The sequence below is a fragment of the Neolamprologus multifasciatus genome, chromosome 1, assembly GCF_963576455.1.
Source record: "Neolamprologus multifasciatus chromosome 1, fNeoMul1.2, whole genome shotgun sequence".
NCBI lineage: Eukaryota > Metazoa > Chordata > Actinopteri > Cichliformes > Cichlidae > Neolamprologus > Neolamprologus multifasciatus.
In genome coordinates this window covers 31,354,919-31,371,402 of record NC_140439.1, presented here as the reverse complement: position 1 = coordinate 31,371,402, position 16,484 = coordinate 31,354,919, and the positions used below count along the sequence as shown (strand labels likewise).

At 39.4% G+C, this 16,484-nt stretch overlaps 1 protein-coding gene across 2 annotated transcripts in view; it reads left to right on the top strand.

Moving 5' to 3' along the window:
• adcy7 (adenylate cyclase 7) overlaps positions 1 to 16,484 on the top strand; it is a 79,288-nt gene that overhangs the window by 38,822 nt on the left and 23,982 nt on the right. For both annotated transcript variants that reach the window (XM_085168517.1, XM_085168508.1), the window contains exons 2-6: positions 2,496 to 3,214; positions 7,087 to 7,284; positions 8,500 to 8,661; positions 9,101 to 9,250; positions 14,233 to 14,393. In XM_085168517.1, the coding sequence (XP_085024643.1) occupies positions 3,050 to 3,214; positions 7,087 to 7,284; positions 8,500 to 8,661; positions 9,101 to 9,250; positions 14,233 to 14,393 (836 nt within the window). In that variant the 5' untranslated portion in view covers positions 2,496 to 3,049. The remainder of the gene's footprint in view (positions 1 to 2,495; positions 3,215 to 7,086; positions 7,285 to 8,499; positions 8,662 to 9,100; positions 9,251 to 14,232; positions 14,394 to 16,484) is intronic.

Genomic DNA, 16,484 nt, shown 5'->3' with positions numbered 1-16,484 from the left:
CACACCACCAGTCCGATGAACAAATCTTATGGATAAGCCAAAAAAAAGGTCTACTTTCCTGTGTCTTTAGTACAGTTTAAAAAGAAAAACTGCTGAATGTTATTTTTTTTTTCCACTTCACTGTATAGTTTGTTATATAGGAAGATATATTGCCAGATAGCAAATAGAAGGACTTTACTGCGAGTCCATTGATAGGCAGTGTCCTTGAGATCTAGTGTAGGTATAATAGCTCCCTTGTTCCCTCGTAGACACACTGTCTGGACTGTTTCACTTCACTTTAAACTGCTTCATGTGTTAAATTATCCCATAATGCGCTAAATTGGACTCCTCTTGAATTCCCTATCTTTTCATCAGGTGTTATCACAAGTTTATTTGATGTTTTGCACCATCGGTTCAGTGTTTTTCCCCACGCATGTCAAGTTTCCATGCATGTGATCATAAAGGTATATATAACTGACATGTTCATTCCCCATTTATAGACATTTATAGTAACATGTTTAAAGGATGTGCTTACAGCTGTTCCCATGTTTAAGGTCCAGACATGGTATTTAGTGGTTATGTGGAGTAAATGAATCCTACAGGGTCAACAGCCACTAAACATCTACTCAGGGCTCCCTTCTTGCAGGCCAGCTGGTTCCTACTGATGCAATTGGAGGGCTTGATCCCCCACTATGCACTTTATTTTACCTCCCTGCTCACCCTGTTGCTTTTACCGCCCTCAGAGTGTCGGCTGAGTGTTATTTGAGGCTGGGGAGAGCCAGCTAGATGATGTTGTGTCCAGCAGCAGGGGTGAAAGGGAGAGTTCAAAGTGGCTGTAAACTTCCATTGGACCAGTCCTCACAGTACTTATTGTGGCAGTGCATTTTATTACTACAACGCTGAAGGATTGCGGCTGACTCTTCACCTACACGTAGTGTTATAGGTGTCTTGTCTTTTTTTTTTTTTCCTCTCTGCCTTACTCTTCCCTCAGCTCTTTTATGGCACATGGCATCCGCTTCAGTTGCTATGCGAGAGACAAGTATGAAGTGGTGTCTTCCACACACTGCACACTGGGGCAATGATATAAGCAAGTGGAGGAAATGAGGTTTCTATTAACAGTGGTGTGAAGTTCAAACTGCTTCTATTGAGCTTCAGGACAGCACCTTCTCGTTCTGTTGCTTAGAAATGGACAACAACATGCAAATTCTCCCCTTTGTATTTTATTTCATTTTTTGATTTTTTTTTGTATTTTTTTTTGAGGAATTTAATTTCAAATGTCAGCTTTTAGAAGGATTATGTTAAATTTTGTCAAAACGATGGTCAATTGCTCTCTTGGGTTTTTAGCATATGGTTGTGAGGACCTCAGCTCAAATGTTTTCTTCAAATGTAGAGCAGGTATTTAGGCCATGTTCTGGTTTACATGGGTACAGTTATAGGAAGCATAAATTTGTGCTTTGTCTGCTTTTGTTACTGGCAGCTGAGCTGTAGCTGTCTGGCTCTTTAGTTTGTTTGTTGAGCAGGCATGCGAGAGAAATAATTTGCATAACTGTACAGGAGCTCAGAAGCTTGTATTATTCAGTTAATGTGACCAGTGTGGTCATCCATATGGCTGCTTCCTGTAAAGCTTAGAAACACTGGTGTAATCACAAATCTTAAAGAGATCAGGCGTAAATTTGATCCGTATTGAAAACTTTATTTTAGGTGTTGTAAAAGCAGCTCAACAATTCATGTAGTAGACCTCCACAAGAAGTTGTTAAAATAAAAATATGCTAGACATGCTGCATCTGGCAGAGTAGAAAATGTTTTGGGAAGAGGTCAGAATGACACGTGAGGACGTTTTGTTCGTATCCAGAAGAATGCAATTATAAAAAATTGAAAAAGAATTAATAAACCCGACACTTATGAGCTCTGAGAAGCTAAAAGCATTGTTTTGAAGAAAAAAAAAAAAACAGAGACCAAACGTTGCTTACTTGAAGAAAAGAAATAATATCCAACCTTCCCTTAGAATCCATTCAGCCATCCGTCCATAAATTTTGGCTTATCCAGTTCTGGGTCCCAGTGGAGTTGGAGCCTCCCCACCTGTCACACAGCGACTGTCCCAGTTGTCAAAGGTTAATTTCTCCTTGAATGAAAAATGAAAAATATTTAAAACCATCTGGATCTTTGATTCAGATCTAACAGAAAGTTGATCAGAAGAGAGCCAGGATCCTGCACATAGCAGACAGGATTTTTTATGCATAGATTTTACATAAGTATGAGAGGTCAGGTGTGAGTAAACCTGTGCTCTGTGACTGATTTGGTTATCTCTTTATGAGCCCATAAAGTGCCTGACTATTTGTTCCCTTGTGTGTAGTGTAAAGCATATGAAAAAGGCTTTAAAATCAATTGAGCCTTAATTTTTTGCCATGTTTTATATGAAACCTGTGTTCGTTTTGTGATTTTGTGTGTGTGATTTTGAAAATCTTTATCATTTTCTTTTTTCTCTTTCCTTTGTCTTGCCTTCTCCCATCCTTCAGGTGCCTTGCAGGACTGGAGTTCCCGACCTCTGTGCTGAGTTAAATCCTAAATCCTGGTGGGATCACGACTGACCTTTGTTGCTCCGTCATCGGCTCCTGTTTCCCTCCCGCTCTTCCTCCAAACTTCTCTCCTCCCCTTTCTTAAACTCTGTTCCCCTCCTCCTCTGTGTCTGTCTTTCCCGGGCTTATTACTCACTGAAGGGAGCAGCACAGTAGCTGGCAAAGGATGAAGCGGGTCTGCCTGCCAACACCAGACAGAGGATAGAAGCCACAAAAGGACTAGCAAGGGGGGGCAAGAGAGGGAGAGAGACTGAGAAGAAATCTATCAGAGAGAACCACAACGAAAGTGTGAGAAGCAACAAAAATCAAGATGCCTCGCCGGAAAGACAGAAGTTTCATCAGCTAGGAAGGTGCCACTAGCAGATCTGTAACTCTGAACATTTTTTTAAACAAACTTCTAACCTGCACACACAAAAATAAGTTGTGGAGACAGATACTCCTACCCTCTGGAGTCCTTGTTAACACCTGCTATGCCTCTGTAAAAAGTGTTAGCCATGCCAGCCAAGGGAAAGTACCTGTTGAATGACCAGGAGCTCAGAAATGAGGCACTCTACCGCAAATACTCCTGCATCAGCCAGTATCAGCCGCTGGTACTCCTGCTGGGCCTCTCCATGCTCTGCTGTGTAATTCTCCTTATTCTGTTCTTTGCCCTCCGATTGGTGAGTTTTAACATACACATTTGTTTAAAAGTTACACTGACTGCAAACACTGGAAAGCATTATACCTTTTAAATATGAATCCCAGTCTGTGATTTTTAACAATACAGTGATTATATTCATGACCTCTGAGGCAGAGAAGAGGAGTCATTGGAAATGATCAATAGTTCTTTTGGTAATTTGATAATTTAAAACCTCCAAAATATGATTGCTAGGTTGCACTGTTGAGTAATGAAAATTGGCTCCTTTGCCAAGATTTTACCCAACAGCTGAATCCAGCATGCAGGTTTTCAGCCACACGTGGTGCATTTTGTGTGCAAAGTGTTGCCGGTGTGGCACAGGAAGTGGAATCCGGTGCAAGTTCCAGTTCAAGTAATTCTTGCAAAGTAGCTTGACTAGATTAGATTAAAAATACTTTAAAAAGGTATTTTTAAGGTATATTTAAAGACCAAATATGCTATAAACTTACTGGAACTTGTTGTTTTTAAATCAGCCTTACTGCTTTGCCTATCTAGGAATAATGCAGTGAGTGTAAGGAATAACTGAATTTCTGAAAATTGGTAGCCTCCATAAACTGTTGTATTAACAATTAAATTGAAAAAAAATGCACAACCTGACTTTCACAGCATGGTCTTTTATGACAATGGCAGCAAGATGCTACACATAAACAGCAGCTCTTGTAGTCATAAACTCAGTTTTTCTACCTGGCATTTTCCTTTTAATTGATGAAAATATGTTAGAAAAGCAAATTAAAGAAACTCATCCAAGACAGTATGCAGTTAACAATTAAGATGCTCTAGATTAAAAAAATCCAGCTTGGTTCAAGTATTGTTTTGAGGCACGTCTTAGAAGATGTTTATTATTTAGTCAAGGAAAGAACCTGCTGAGCCAACATACACAAACACACCTGCAGTTTTCCTGCTTTTTGCATCACTGTTAGCTTTTATTGCTAGGTGACACAAATTGCTGTTGCAAGTATTGAAATGCACCAACGATGAAACATCATTGATGTTTCTTTGAGAGTTATTTTAAAGACCTACAGACCTGTCACATCCTGCTTTAACGATGATAAGTTCTAGTTAGTCGATTGGTGTTTGGGGGAGAGATTTGGCACATTAGGACAGCAGCAGTAGCATGCTGTGTTATGAAGCAGGATGTGGCTGGATGTTCAGTTTGAAACCTTAGGTCACCAGTGAAAATGTGGGAGAAAAAAAAACAACACTCCTCTATTTTGATAGCTGCTTGAATAAAGCACTGTGGGTACAGATGTAGAGGAGTGTGACTGAGTGAGTGATTGTGTAACTGTTTTGATGTGAAGGAGGATGTATCTGAAGTAGGCATGAATATAGGGAATGCAAATTTCAGTTTCAAGATTATATAAGGTTATAATTTTTTTGTGCAGGAAACGACGTGAAGTGTATGTTGTCTCAGTGTCTCGTTTATCCACAGAGGGACGCGAGGTCAAGGTTGGCTAGAGAGGGCTCAGAAATACTTGCGTTTAGTTCCTTTTTTCCTCTGAGGCACGTTCTCTCTGTTAATTGTTTTACCCAGCAGTTAAAACTTGCATCAACTTTGTTGGAGATTTGAATAGAATAAAACAAATCAAGAGAAAACTAAGACACGCAGTAAAGTGTTTAAAACAATGCAGCTGTCAGAGTACAACGACCGCAATTGTGCTTCCTACCGTGACAAGAAAAGACGTGTATTCATTGAGTTCTGCTGTTCAGCGGCATGCTGTTGATTTTGGCACGATGGCAGGCAGCTGCTACAGCTTCTGTCACCGTAGCTTATATTGCTTTCTGCTGCTGGAAAAATCATTTTAACCTTCCTTCTGTTTCGTTGCTGCAGTCTTTTTGGCACACTCCTTTTTTTTTTTTTCATGTCTCTCTCAAACATTGGTTCCATCGCTCGTGTATCCACTTTACACACACGCACGCTCGCACGTCCATGTTGGTAATATGTAGCTTCTCATTTGGATTTCAAAATATGTAAAATCTATTCACACCTTCAGCAATCCCCTGGCATACCATTACACACTCCTTTTTTTTCTTTCCTTTTTCTTCTTTCCTCTCTTCTGCGCATGCAGTTGCCAGGGGTACAAAGGAGTTAAGAGAAAATGTTGGGTTGGAGCTTGTATAACACTGTTATTAAATGCAAAGGAGGGGCACAGTGTCGCTTAGGGGGTGGCCATCGGCAGTCACTTTCGACTTATGTAACTCTTCTTTAGTCGTGGATATTGGATGATAAATGAAGGAAAAACTAGAGAAAACTGGCATTAAAAGTGTGTCTTCTAACACCTGTCTCAGGTCCCGATTGCCTGGAAGGTTCTTTAAATTTTATCCAAATACAATGGCTATAGCATGTATAATAACACTCTTAGACATAAATATGTAACTCCTATAAATGCATTCACTGTAGCCTTGAGACCTGCTTTTGCTGTCTCCATATAGTTGCTTGCAGGTTTTCATTTTTATTAAACTTACTGCAAAACGCCCCTTTTTCGAATGTCAGTGATGATGCTGAATCACAGAAATAAAAGTCAGAATGATCAGTGCAAAGTCCCACAGAACGTTAAACACCCTGGCTAGTTTTGTGTGGTTCTCGCGCCCCCCCCCCCCCCCCCCCCCTCCTTGGTGTGCCACATGTTAAACATTAAAGCCGTATCTGCTCACGTGGATTTCTCTGCAGCTGAAACGAAGTAATTGTGCTTTTGCTGCCGTCAGAAAGGTTTTGTCAAGACTCTCATCTACACGGGGAGCGGAAAATGCTTTAGTTGAGATCTGGCCTTTTCCAGTGCTGCCATGGTAACCAGAAAGATCAACATACAATGCAGAGATGGCCTTCTCCGCTCAGAGATCTATTGACTCTGACTTTGTGCGTCTGTCTCACTCCTGAGCGCTCTTTTAACCCCTTACTTTCTCTTGTGTCCTCCCTCCAACACCTACTCTCTCTCCCAGTTAACGCCAAGGCAATCACACATCATGTGCACACATGGACGAACTGCTGTTCTCATGCATGTAATTACCTACGCTTTGGATACACAAACATGGACACAAAAACGCTCTTCTTTTCACAAATGCATTCTTTTTTCCCCCCCTTTGTGCCAGCTTCTCACTGTGCAGTAACTCAATTAGGAAGATGTTGACCTGGAGGCAACAGCACATGAAGCAGAGACAACTGTGAATAAAAACACGCAGGAATCTCACATAGGCTTTTGTTCTCAGGAGCATTTTATGTTGATTTTTTTATTTTTTACCTTCAGCTTCAACTGCAGTGTACGAGTCCACCAACAATACAAAAAAACAAAAAATATGGAGCTGCTCATTAAAATATTTTTAAAAAAGTATATAAGTAGACTCTACAGTACATGCAAGCAGGTGAAAATATAGATTTTTCACACAAAATTTACAAATACTTCACAGTATTGGCAAAATCCATAATGTTTGCTTTTCATCTTGTGGGAAATAAAGGTGGTTATTGCAGGAAGTGCTATTATTAGTTGTGCTTCTTCATACTAGATGGCTAACATAGTTCTTCTGCCACTGATACACCTGTGGCCCATGCACAAATGTAGCTACTGACTGAAACTTGCCTTATATTGTGTTTAAATACTAGCAGCTGTCTCTTGTTAAATCTGACTGTAAATACTTGTGATATAACTTATGTTATACAGCAGTCCTCTGTGGAAAAACCTCTGCTTCAGTCGAGCAAACTTCCGAGATGTTATCTAAACAATATGTTGTAATTTAAGCCTTGGAAACCTGGTTGAGGATAAGGTGTTGAACATCTTCAACCAGGCTTGAAAGACACTGAGCAACCCTGTAAGAGTTTAACAAATTGTGTTTTTATTTTTCTCTCCCTGGCTTCTGTTATAGGGAGCCGAGAAACATTATGTCTTTGTGAGTGTGGTGAGCGCCAGCCTGTGTGTGTTCCTAGCTGTGTTTGTGCTGGTGTGTACAGACGTACTCGCACAGCGATGGAGGCGTCTGCTAGGCCTGATTGTATGGGCAACACACCTCACTTTGGGCTACACCTTCATCTTCAGCGGACCTATTGTCTTACCTTGGGACCAGGTAACTTCACTTTACAGCAGAGTTTAAACTGAAGTAATGCAAACCTTTTCCAGAAGCAAAAATCTTGGGAAGCTGTGTAAAATGTGCACAAATACTTAAATAATTTAGTCCTGAAAACCATATATTTGCTAGAAAAACTACAAACACAATACACTGAATGGTAGAAATGAAAATTTAAAAATCAATTTTTCCACTTTTTCCTGCTTGTCCAATCGAGGGCTGCAGCTTAGCACAGGCACCATTCACGGGGACCATTCAGACTTACATTTTACCTGCGACCAATATAGAATTGCCACTTTAACTATCTTTCGACTGTAAAAGGAAGCCAGAGTAGTTTTAGAGAACCCCCAGAGGCATCTACACAGACGTACACAGTGGATTCAAACCCAGGAACTTAGGCTTATTTTAAATTTCAGGGATGAGGTATGTTTACCACTGTGTTGGATCTTTCCTTCTCCTTTATTTATTTATTTTTTCATCGAGATGGTCTGCTCCTCAACACCTGAAGCCCTCCCTTCTGTTGCTGGGTTTCGTAATGTCCCAAACATTATCAGTGGGTAACAGGCCTGGACTGCAGGCATCGTTTTTATATCTGACTCTCTGGTACGAACCAAGGCTGTTAGGAAATATATGGAAATTTTATGACAGTCTTTTTCTTGAATATGTCATAAGTTTAACAACCTTTTCCTGGCATCTTTTATGTTGTTGTGCATTAATGGTGCTCTCATAGATCTTACTTATGTACTGTGTACTGTTAACAACCCATATGGTCCCTGTCCTCTTTAGACCGGTGTGTGCGTCACTGATTCTTTCCAAAAGTAATTTTCAGACCATACGGCAGGTTTTCACTTTGCCTCCATCCATCTTAAGTGAACTTATGCCTAGGTTGGCTTTACTGGTGTTTGTTTAGAGTTATTCTTTGCATAACTGATTTTGAATCTCCATTAGTGGTTGCAGGGACTGTGCAGTGCTGCGTGAGATCAAGAACATCACGGACATTCAATATTAGCTTTTGGGGTTTTTTTGTTTCTGCATGTAGTATATTTCCATTTAGAAGAAAAAAATGATGAATATTTTTTCTTCTCATAAATCTTCTACAGCTTAGCTGTGAAATGTCTTTTAGCTTTGGATCTGTGACTAAACACCAGATGATGTAATTGTTCCAAAAACTAGGAATGATTTGAAATGACTCAGACTTTTCCTATATGTTCCCAGGTGCCTTTATTCCTCTTCATCATCTTCTCTGTATACACAATGCTGCCATTCCAGCTGAAGGACGCTGTAGTGCTGAGTGTCATTTCCTCTCTGTCCCACATTTTGACCATCACGATACACCTCAGCTTTTACAGCACAGAGACCAGTTACCTTGCCAACCAGGTAAAACCATTTGAATTGTTCTAGTAATGTAATTCTAGTTCTTACTGTTTCTGTGATGTTAATCAATCTGTGGCTGTTGCTTTAGTGTGAAGAATGTGTTCAGGACTTCAGGTCAATATAATTTGTAGGAAAATGGCAAGTTGCAGTTCATAATTACAAGAACGTAGGAATCCTTCAGAAAACTTACAGATGTGAATCTCAGTGTGTGATGTGATGGTGTCAAAATATTGTGTTTATTACTGGCCAAGTTAAACACAAAAAAAATGGACCAGTAGAAAGCCAAAGCCATTGACGTAGGAACTTGAGTATCATTAATTTGTAATGTCCCGTTCCAGCAGGCACACAGAGGTTCAGATTCATGCCTGCGTCTGTGTGTGTTCGTGCATAGCAAGTGTTTCAACTTGAGCTCTAACATCTGCTGCTGTGCCTCTTTCTCTAGCTGCTGTCCAACCTAGTGGTGTTTCTGTGCGGCAGTGTGGTTGGAGCCTTTCATAAAGTCCTAATGGAGAAAACCCTGAGGCAGACTTTCCAGGACACCCTGAGGTCCCTGGGAATGCGGATGAAGCTCGAGATAGAAAAGAGACAACAGGTAAAACAGTGGCTTTCATTGTGTGGCATGCATGCTTTAATATGTGTTGTATGAAAATTTGTTTCTGCAAATAGGTCTGCAGTGTAATCAGTGGATAAAGCGTGTCTTGGGTAACGTGGTGCTTTATCATGAGATTTTGAACCCTCACAGAATGTAAACAAACATTACAGACAAATGAAAATAGCTCATCGTAATCGTTATTGCCGTACTCTTATTATTTTATTGCATTTAATTTCTGAGCTTTGCCTTTGGCTGCCCTTACGTTGACTCTCCCATGAATGTTTTCAATGTGACTACCAAATCCTTCTCAAATTAGATTTTCCTGTGATGGCTTTTAAATTACACGCGTCTGTGCTGACTTCTTCTACTTCAGGAGCCTTTTTGCAACAATTTCCCCCTTTTTATCATTTGTTTTGACTGTTGCTTAGTAGAGGACATAAAACATGCTGACAGGGAGGCTTCAGTGTTGCCTAGCAGGAAAAAAAAGGAATGATATAGTCGTTAACATTCAAACCTTCTCTTCTTGTTTTGAACTGTGGCTGGGAGGAGAGGGGAAGGGAGGGAGCGAGAGAAAAAGAGGAACCAATGACAATCGCACACTGTGTCAATTCCACTGGGAAAAGCCCAGTATGTTCCCCCAAAATGCTTCTTGGCAGAGTGTGAAGGACATCTAAATGATATTCAAACTGTTTGTTTATGCTCCCATGTGAAACCAACATTAATACAATTGGTTTAATAACAATGTTTATACATATTAAAATAAGTATTATACTAGGAATCGTTCATATACATTTTCATTCACATGTACACATTATATAAAGAATGACATTTCCAGAAGCACTTTACATACTGTCCTCTGTGCAAAGGTCCCTTTATGAGCGGTGTTTCTTTTTTTCCACTGTGACTAAAAAGCAGGTGATATTGTAGCAGAGACGAGGAAGCATGAGCCCACACACACACGCACACACACACACAAATGCATCTTTAAGGACTAACACATAAAATGCTTTGCCTTAGGTGGGTTCTTAACCCTCGTGATCTCTCCCACATTGTTTGTGTTTAAATATTACTACATGTGGATTATTTGTTTTTACTTCGGAGTGGTAGTGACTCAGGAGGTACATCAGAGATCCACTAATCAGACGATCTGTTACTGCTCCGGCTTCTCCTTTCTACATGTCGAGGTGTCCGCAATCCAGATACTGAAACAAACAAACAAATAAAAAACTTCCCATATATTTGTGTGTAGCAGCAAAAGAATGATTATCATGAGAGTTTGTGTAAACGGGTGACCGTAATCTTTATGTGTAAGCTTTTTGAGTAATTAAGAAGACACAACTGTATGTTGTCTACTGTTTACACTCATTAAAATGCATGTGTGTGTTCTTACTTCTTAATTTCCCTTTAAATTAATTAAAAAAAAAAAAGCGTGAGTATTTGGACTAAAAAAAAAATGAGACTCAAAATTAATTTTCATTCTTTCAGGTCCTTGATGTGTTTTGACAGCTTGGAGAGTGTCCACAAACCCTCCAGGGAAATAAGTCTTGTGACAACACACTTGGCTTTTCCAAAAAGTCAGAGACATTTGTCACATGTAAACTACTAAAGCACTAAATTTAGACACAAATCAGCTGGTATATAACATACCTTGCATGCCATGAAGTGTGGTTGTGGTATCTCTGTGCCAAGCGAGTGGAGGTTCGCCAGGTCCTGATTAGCTGAAGTAAATAAAAGGGTCCCAAAATAGAGCAATATTGTAGATTATGAAGACAATCAGTGCTGTAGCAATACAATGACTTGAACCATGTGCCAAATGAAGACAGGAATGGCTTAAAAACAAGAATGTGAATGTTCTTATGTGGCCCAGCTGGAGTGTGGATTGAAAACCCTTAAAAAAAAAAATCAGTTTACAATTTAATCAATCAAATTTAACTGTTCACACATGCAGCCCTCGTTCCTGTTGCTCTACATCTACATTACAAAAGATCAACCCCGCTGAATTACAAGCATTAATAACTCAATAAATATATATAGATATATATAGATAGCTAGAGAGAGAGATATAGAGAGATATATATAGAGAGAGATATAGATAGATATAGATATATATAGATAGCTAGAGAGAGATATATAGATAGATAGAGATAGAGATATAGATATATATAGAGCAGGGCTCGCAAAACCGCTAGCCCGACGTCCCGGGGCTAGCGATTTTTCCAGTCGGGCTACCAAAATCTATCTCTGCCCTGCCCGTCGGGCTATCATAGGAAGGAAAAATATATGTCAATGCTTTTGCATTCTTTCGGAAATGTAGCTGGGTAATTATGTCATTGGCATCGCTGAGCCAGAATTTGCGCTTGTTTTTTGCTTTCACTTTGCAATCGCGCGAACTGTGTATAGAGAGCGACAGTACTGATTGGTGAGTGACGATAATTTGCGCACCAATTCCTCTGACGTCGTCTTATCAATCGTTAGCTTACTATGCAAACATGACAAGTGAAATCTCCCGCAGCAAGCTTAAACATGTGAGAGGTTGATCGCGCAGAGAATCGCTGACCGTTATGTGAGTGCGTGTGTAAAAGCAGCAGGATATATATTTTAGTTCTGCTGAGCCAAATAAGACAGGTCAGGGTGAAGAAGTGACAGCCCAAGAAAAGCTTACCACAAAACGGAAAAGTTATGACAAATCAGACTATAAGGCAAAAAGAAAGAGCAGCTTTTTGGTTTCATGGACAAAATAATTTCTGTGGCTGCAATATGACGAGCTAAATAACCAGAGGTGCACATAAGTGGTCCGCAGGTGCGCATTCGCTGTCAAAATAAAAGACGCGCACCAGATAAGAAGTTGCAACGCGTGTTTGCGTACATAAGATTTTCTGGAGGAGGACAGACATTTGTTTAGAACTCTTAAAAATGTCGAAGAAGCAAGCTCCTTTAAGCAATTACTTTGGTGTTCCTCCACCTCCAAAGAAATGTCAGAAGGAGTCCGAACCACAAAAGAAGCGCGTATTCTCGGAAAAGTGGTTGCAGGAGGTGAGCTGGCTTCAAACAAATGATGAACGCACAGAGATGTGGTGCAGAATGCGCTGTGAAAATCCCACTCTAGCGGACAAAAACAGTGCTTTTTATATGGACGCAAACGCGCGCTGCAACTTCTTATCTGGTGCGCGTCTTTTATTTTGACAGCGAATGCGCACCTGCGGACCACTTAAATTATGTAAATAACATAATGTTCTGCCGGGTGTGTTGTTGGTTTTCCCTCGATTTCTGAGTCGACAAGAGCCTTTGTTACTGGGACCAGTCATTTTAAGAAAGGTCCCCATTAGAACCCATGAGAAATGCAAGAAATGCATTATTGCTCAGTCTGTAATATCTTTCCCAGAACAAACACCAATTGCAAATAACATACTAAAAATAAACCTGAAAAATCTGTTTAGAACAGACTATGTTGCAAAGAGTGAACTACCACAGGCACAATTTAGCAGTCTTTGCAAACTTTAAAAAGCAAATGGCCTCGATCTTGGTTCCACTTGCCTCTTACCCGTGACTTCAGTGGAAATTTCAAATTCAGGATCTGACACAGACTGATTCATGTTCTACACAGTTCTTACAAGTTCATAGAAATTTCTGTTCAATTAGAACCAAGTATTTGAGTTGATGATTGTAATTTTTATTCAATGTTGAAATTTGTGTTTCAACAATTTTTTGATTAATGTTTTGTTTCCGTTACAATATTATACTTACAATATTATACTGTATAATATTGTAAAGGAAACAAAACGGGAAACAAAACATCAATAAAAAAATTGCTCTTTTTTATTCGGGCTACTTAAATTTATTTTGGGCTACCAAAAACTGAAGAGTCCTTGCCCGAAGGGCTACCAGGGATTTTGAAATTTTGCGAGCCCTGTAGAGATATATAGAGAGATAGATATATAGAGAGATAGATATAGATATAGATATGTAGATAGATAGATAGATGAGAGAGAGATAGCTCCTCCCCTTTCTTGTAAAATTTCTTCTGATTAGCTGTCAGTTGCAAAAAGGTTTGACATGAGCATCCATCACTGTAATAGTATGCGTATGTATATGGCATACAAATGCATAAATAGGTCAACTAATTTATTCATGCACAAAGAACTGCACATCAACTTTTCATTTTAATTCTTTCTGTACAAATATCTTACTCAGATCTCATGATTATTGTCATCACAATTACAAATGTCTGTCCCCTAAGTCAATTAGCAAAAAAGACTAAGTACTCTTGCTCTAGTCTTTTGAAGGATTTTTAAAAGGCCAATGAGACGTTTACCTCGCTGACTAAAGGAAATATATTTGAAGCAGTGACTTGTTGAATTAAAATATAACAAGCCTCGTCTCAGCCAGCGCAGTCAGATGATGTAACCTGCCGCCCGTCATATGGCGTGAGAAGGGATTAATCATTTCTTTGGAAGTCAGACTTGTGTCTTAATGAAGCAGTCGAACTATACACATATTTCTTCTGCTGTCTCATGTTAATCATGGACTAGATGCAATAGCAGCATGATTTGTATGTGTTTGGTGCCACTGCACCATTTTTAACCCAGTGTGAATATTCTGGTCTCTATATAAACCACTCCTGCTCTGAATGCTAAGTAAAAGTTCACAGGTGTGGGGACAGTGCTGAGGAAATAATAGGACTGATACAGACTGGGACTCAAAGTATGATGTGATTACAGACAGAATTAAAGATGGTCACAGGAAAAAAATGTTTTAATTGGGGATTTTGCTTCCTGTGTTCTGGTCATCATATTTGTGGATGTCTTCTGTTCTACCCTTTCTGTTTCTGGTAGACCTTTGTTCACTACAGGACCTGACCACTCATGGCTGTATACTGAGTGCAGCAGTCAAATAAGCTTAATTTCCTGACTCTCCTAAATTGCACTTATGTAACTAATTGTGTGTGTGTGTGTGTGTGTGTGTGTGTCTGTTTGTATTTGCAGGAGAACCTGCTGCAGTCTGTGTTGCCAGTCTACATCTCCATGAAGATGAAACTGGCAATAATGGAGCGCTTGCAAGACTGTAAAGACAAAGAAGAGCAACAACGACTGGTCAAAGATAACAACTTCAAAAGCCTCTATGTCAAGAGGCATGAAAATGTCAGGTACAACCGCAACCATCTTTGGGATCGCAATATTATTTAAAATAATAACCTCGTTGTAGAAGCCTCATTTTAGTCAAAAAATGCACTCATTGTTCTGGCAGCAGATATTGGCTGTCCAATCTGACATTTTGGAAATAAGTGTCTGTGGCCTGAATTTGCTCTGCTTATAATTATTAACACTGACAGATTTCCAGACTAAATAAAAGACTACATTTGTGTAAGCTTAAAATGAATCACTTCAGATGGATTGTGACTCACATCCAGTATGCGTGTCTTGTAAAAGACCCGCGTTTTAAACAGAAGTATTTTATTGTATTTATCACCTTGACTTTGAATTAGAAAGGACTTTTTAAAGTAATTAAAAGAAATGTATTGTATTTTTAATCTAAATATTTTTAATCTAAATGTAAATCCTTCATAAAACAAACAAGGCAAGAAAAAAGCAGGGGAAAAAAGCAATTCGAGACAAATTCTCTAAATACTGGAGATTACTATGTTTGTTTTCCGAGCAGTGACCCAAATATAGCTCTGCTTTATTTTTATTTTTTTTTGAAAATATTTTTATTGAAAAAAGAAAACAACAGTACTTGCAGTTACCGAAATACAATCAACCTTTCTTCATTTTTCTAAGTAAATAAACTTATATATATATGAAGTAGCTCTGCTTTATGAGGTTTTCATTAATTTAGCAAGTGCTGACCGATATCAGGACAGCTGAAAGCGAAATGATTTTTCTGATACGGAAACAGGACGCCGTTCTCATCTCACGTCACTAAAAGCATTGCAGGTTTTCCTAAGAGCAAACTGAATACTCTGTAAAGGCAGTTGTTTTTTAACAATATTCTGCACGTGGACGCAAAATGAAACTGTAATGGCATTAAACACAACAAAACTAAACTATTTTCTTTTTAAGATGTTTGAAGAAATGCTTGAAGATCTATAGAGGTTTTGAATTTTGCAATCAAAGCTCCATTGTGGCATCATCTTTGCTTCCATGTTCATTTAACGCCACTGCAAAAAGGTGTTAAATGATAGGCCGTGTCATATACAAGTCTCTATAATTACCTGAGTCAGCCCAGTAATTAGCTGTGTTCTCAGTCTCCTGAAACACCTGGCTCACTTCAGTCACGTAGTGGAAGCAGGTGCAGTATCCGTGTTCATCCGCTGGTCACTTTACGGCCAGCGTTACTCAGGCCAGGCTTCAACGGTGTCAGTAATCAGCTCCACTCCACTTTATTTGGAACACTTTAACAGTTCCAAATAAACGGAACCATGGGTATTCTTGGACATAGTTGATGGCTTCTTTAATAGTTCCCTTCAGTAGTCTTTTCTAAGCCAGATAAAACAAATCACATCATGCTTCGTGCAGGATTAATCACGACTGTTGACATAACCTCTAATATGGTCAGGTGATTGTATTCACTTAGCTGGTGTGAATACAGATACGTTAAGACAATGAATCCATTGCTCTCTCTTTGTTTGAATTCATGCCAAGCTTCTAGTCTTTATTTTGGTGGTGTCAGGGTCTTTGATAGGTCAGATAAGATATCAGTGTTCCTTTGTGGTTTGCTGATGGGTAGTTTTAATAATGCCTGGCCTGTGTTTCAGCATTTGAGCCAAACATGCCTTTAAATTGGGTCTACTGAAGTTCAATGGGTGATAGTACAGATATTTTTGCCCGATCAATCCCGATCAGCACAGCCCATAATGGTCACAATGGATCATAATGGGCTGCGCTGAGAAAAGCTGCCGTTTTGGGGCCAAATTTGAAGGACTAAAACTGTTTGAGCTTTATGGCCATTAGTATCCTCCAGTCCACTGCACATTGGTTGATTGTTAACAGAGCCTTCAGGAAGTCCTTGTCAGCATCTATTGTTAATTGGTTGAGTGACAAAAGCCACTGTATTGAATGATGAAAGACAGGATTTGTTGTTCTGCCAGTATTTGTTCTTTTTATCAGCCTGGGCATGTGAATCGCAATCACATGGGTTTGGCCCAAAGTAAGCTAAGCCGGGTGGTTTTCTTTAGGAATCTCCTCTTTTAGAATTTAAAGGATGGCTTAATTCAGTGGTCCCCAAACTTTTTTGCTAG